Source organism: Myotis brandtii, unplaced genomic scaffold (genome assembly GCF_000412655.1).
Source record: "Myotis brandtii unplaced genomic scaffold, ASM41265v1 scaffold207, whole genome shotgun sequence".
In the NCBI taxonomy this organism is placed as follows: Eukaryota; Metazoa; Chordata; class Mammalia; order Chiroptera; family Vespertilionidae; genus Myotis; species Myotis brandtii.
Genome location: NW_005357736.1, coordinates 431827 through 436025, shown reverse-complemented (window position 1 = coordinate 436025; position 4199 = coordinate 431827). Strand labels below are relative to the sequence as shown.

At 62.1% G+C, this 4199-nt stretch overlaps 1 protein-coding gene across 1 annotated transcript in view; it reads right to left on the bottom strand.

The window, feature by feature from the left end:
• Positions 1-792: 792 nt before the first annotated feature.
• The window catches only part of P4HTM (prolyl 4-hydroxylase, transmembrane (endoplasmic reticulum)), an 11534-nt gene continuing 8127 nt past the window's right edge, over positions 793-4199 (bottom strand). The window contains exons 3-4 of the mRNA XM_014538982.1: positions 1892-2082; positions 793-1258 (exon numbers count right to left, since the gene is read on the bottom strand). Coding sequence (XP_014394468.1) covers positions 1058-1258; positions 1892-2082 — 392 coding nt within the window. The 3' untranslated portion in view covers positions 793-1057. The remainder of the gene's footprint in view (positions 1259-1891; positions 2083-4199) is intronic.

The following is a 4199-nucleotide window of genomic DNA, read 5'->3' as shown; positions in this document are numbered from 1 at the left end:
GGGGGGCCCCCTGAGCCCCTGCGGGAGGCCTGAGCACTGGTCCCCCACCCTGGGCTCCTGGGTCAGGTGAGCCTAGCTTCTGTCACAGGGAGACCGACACCTTCCTTTCCTCCGGTGAAGCCCTGATTGGGCCCCAAAAGGAAGGAGCTCCCCTCCCCCCATGAGATTGGCCAGAGCAGGGTCTCAGGGCACGGCCGCCCTTGGCCCTCCCGCCTGGCTCTGCGGAGTGTGGCCGCCTCGATCCTCAGGGCGAGGAGAGAGCAGGGGTGCTGGCCGCTGGCCAGGGCCTTCCACACTTTCGGGGGTAGCAGGGCTGGGCCCAGAAGTTTCCTTATGACCTCAGGTCCCATCCTGAGTGGGATATGCCGGGTCAGTCCTGTCCACTGGCCAGAGTGCGCTCCCCAGTGCGGTCACTCTGCCGCCCTCACCTCCCAGGCAGGGCCTCCACCCTCGGGGTTCTGGACCGGTAGCTACGGTCTCTGCTCCGGATTATCCTGCTTGACCCAAAGGAGACACTTTGCACCCTTTGGTCGGAATTTCTCCCAGGATGGGGGCCGCTCGGGCTGGGAGCCTGGCGCCAGCTCCGCACGCGGCAGCAGCAGCGCGAGGCCGCTCTGGCTGCGGGTCCGGGCGGGCTCTTCGCTCCGGGCTCACCAGCCACCAGCCACTCTTCCAAGTCCTACTCGACGGCTGCATCTTCCTCACTTGGCATGAGAGTGGACTACACTTCAGAACCCTCCTGAGGGTTATTGCCAAAGTGTGTGTGTGTGTGTGTGTGTGGCGGGGGGGGGGGGGGGGGTGCGGGTATGACAGCTCCCTGCCCACACCTGCCCTCGCAGTTAGAATGGCTCCAGGGGGCAAGACGGAGGCCTTGGGCAGACCCTGCTGGCTGGAGAGGCAGACGGAGCGGGGGCACAGCCAAGCTCAAGCTGGCATCACTGTCCCTTCGCTCTCGCTCCACCCCCTCTGCCCTCTGCCAGCCAGCAGCCCCACCTCCTGTGCCCCAGAGTCCGACTGACGAGGTGGAAAGGGTCCCCAAGACCTGCCCTCTAGACGGTCAGCAAGGGGCCGGAGCCTCTGGCTGCTCTGAGGCTGGGCACAAAGGCCAGCCGGCGTGGGGACGGGCTCCCAGGGACAGAGCTGCGGGAGGTCTGAGCTCACCATCACCGTCCGGGTCAGCCTTGATCGCAGAGTACATCTCCTGAATGTTCTCTGGCGTCATCCAGCGTCCATTCCCCAGGCGAGTCTGGGCCAGGACCTGAAGCACATGGTCCCCCATGAGGTGGCCCCGCGATGGAGCGCCCCCAGAGCACAGCCACCCAGCGTCGCTGTGGGGCTGAGGGCTCGGGGGGAGGACATGGGTGAGGACAGAGGACCAGCCTCAAGTCCCTTTGCTGATGACAATAGGTGGAGAGGTCCAGTGGCATCTGGGAGGCCAGGAAGGCAGTCAAGAGCCCTGAGGGCCATGGGCATCCTGTTGGGCCAGGGACCCCACACCTCGCCAAGTCCTCTCTCAGAAGCTGGGTGAGGGCCGTGCAGAGAGGCGGACCCTGGCCACCTCGAAGCTGCCACTCCACGCACCACGAGCTCCATGGGCTCCCAGCATGGCAGCCAGGAATCCAGACCTGTCACAGGGGCAGGACACCCGGGGACTGTGGCCACACGTGCCATCACCGCCCGGTGGGTCCTCCTGCTCCTTCTGGGGTTCCCGGGCAGCGAGGACCTATGTCTCCAGGGAAGGAGGGGCCCCTGGGCCTGGGCACGCTCATCTGCGGGACCATCTGCGGGGCCAGGGCCGAGCAGGACAGGTACCCCGGCCACAGGAACCATCTGCAGCACCCCCACCCCTCCCCGCACCACCCACCCCTCCCCACGCTGCTCCGGGCCCAACCTCACGGAGCTGCAGGCGGCCGTCCCGGTTCTGGTCCAGCAGCCGGAAGAGGTCCAGCTGGCTGACCTGCATGGTGCCCAGGGCCTCCTCGTACTCCTCGGTGGGCAGGATCTGGCTGCGCTGTAGCCCCTTCATCTGTGCCAGGTGGATGATGAGCCGACACTCCTCGTCGCGCAGGAAGCCCGGGACTTCTGCCAGGAGAGGAGGCGGGTGAGGCCAGGGCACAAGCCTGGCACCTTCCTCTCTGCGGGGTCCCCCACGCCCTGGTGGGCTCAGGTCAGCACGTCTCACCCCCCTGTATGTCTGCTCTGGGCGCCCTGCAAGGTCGGCAGCGTTTGGGAGGTGGGCCCCCCTCTCTGATGCTGAGAGCACGTCTCCCAGGGGGTCCTGGGAGCGAGCTGGAGCCGAGCTGGGCCTGGGCTGACCCGCCCTCGGAGGGAACCGAAGGCCAGAGGGTGAACCTGAAGGGCAGAGGGCGGCCTCCACTGCTTACTTGGTATATATTTTACTTTATTTTATTATTTTTTATTGATTTTAGAGAGGCAGGGAGAGGGAGAGTTAGAAACTTCAATTATGAGCCCGGCCGGCATAGCTCAGTGGTTGAGCATCGACCTGTGAACCAGGAGGTCACGGCTCAATTCCCGGTCAGAGCACAAGTCCGGGTTTCGGGCTCCATCCCCAGTGTGGGGCACGCAGGAGGCAGCCGATCAATAATGCTTTCTCTCTCATCATTGATGTTTCTATCCCTCTCTCCCTCTCTTTCTCTGAAATCAATAAAAGTATATTTTTTAAAAAGTCAAATGATGAGAGGGAATGGTTGATCGGCTGCTTCCTGCACGCCCCCTATGTGGGCATGCGCCCTGCCAGGCACCGAATGGTGACCTCCTGATTCATGGATCGATGTTCAGCCACTGACCCGCACCAGCCGGGCCTGGGCATATATTTTACAAGTGGAGGATGATGGCTGGGTTTTGCTTTCATTTGTACTTTCCAGCCTCATTCAATACAAACAAACAAACAGCAGGTCACGCTGCTCTCCAGGCCCCTCCTTGCCCGCCTGCTGCTGCACAAGCAGACGCTGGTCATCGGATCGGGCCGAGTCGCCCGGTGCTGGGAGGCCAGTGGGGGTCGCTCAAGTCGTTGGCAGGAGCTCTGAGCAGGTACCCCCGGTGTTCTTTGCTTTGGGGACAAATGTACCCTGAACGCTGCTCCATGCCTCCCAGCTCCCGAGTCAGGCCGGGCTTGGCCCAGGGGCTGGCCGCCCCCACGCCAGCCCCACAGCAGCCTGGTGGAGCTAAACATGGGCCTCAGGGCTGGGAGCCCATCGCGGTGGCCCAGGCACCTCCACAACAGGAGGTGGGGCCCTGTTTCATTCCCTTGTTTCTGGGAGAGAGGACTTCCTTAGTCAGAGGCACTGATCGGAGGAAGGGCCACCTCCACCACCACCTCCACCACCCAGGGCCCCTCAGGGCGGCTGCTGCTGCTCTGGGTCATCGCCCAGAGGAAGGGAAACGGCCACTCAGCCAGGATTCCAGTGTGTGTGTGTGTTTTGTGTTTTGTTTTGTTAATCCTCACCCAAGGATATTTTTCCCATTGATTTTTAGAGAGAGAAGGGAAGGAGAGGGAGAGAGAGAGGGAAACACTGATGTGAGAGACATCAATGAGGGGCCAGGAATTGAACCTGCAACCCAGGCCTATGACTGGGAATCGAATCCAAGGCCCTTTGGTGCGCAGGCCAACACCCTACCCACTGGGCCGTGCTGGCCAGGGCTCGAGTGGTTTTCAATCGCGATCAGGTAGCAGAGTGCGGCCTGTCCCAGGCACACCCTCAAGGCCTTAGTCTCATACTTATCCTAAGAGCCAGGCCCCATTAAATGCCCTCCCTAACCACAACCAACCCCAAGCACAGAGACATCACCCTGATGGAGTCAAAAGGGCCCCCAGGCCAGGCTGTCACACTCTAGAATCCATGTTCACTCCCAGGGGTAGGTGACTCGGTGGCGATGACGCTGGGGACAGGACCAAGACCCCCACACCCCAGCAAACCCAGGATGGGTGTGCGCCATCCACAGGGACAAACTGCTAATGTTCAGAGTCGCTCCTGACAGCTTGAAAAATAAACAAACTGGAAGGAAAAGCCAAAAAAAGAAAAAGAAAAGCCAGCAGAGGCCCAGCTTCGTCCGTTTAACCTCAGGCCCCAAGGAGATGCCACCAGCGGATAATATAATGCAAAGGTCAGCGCTGCAGCCTCCCAGGCGGGGCCAGGTGCCTGGGAGTTGGGCGGCTGTTGGCTCCTGGGGCGGCGGGG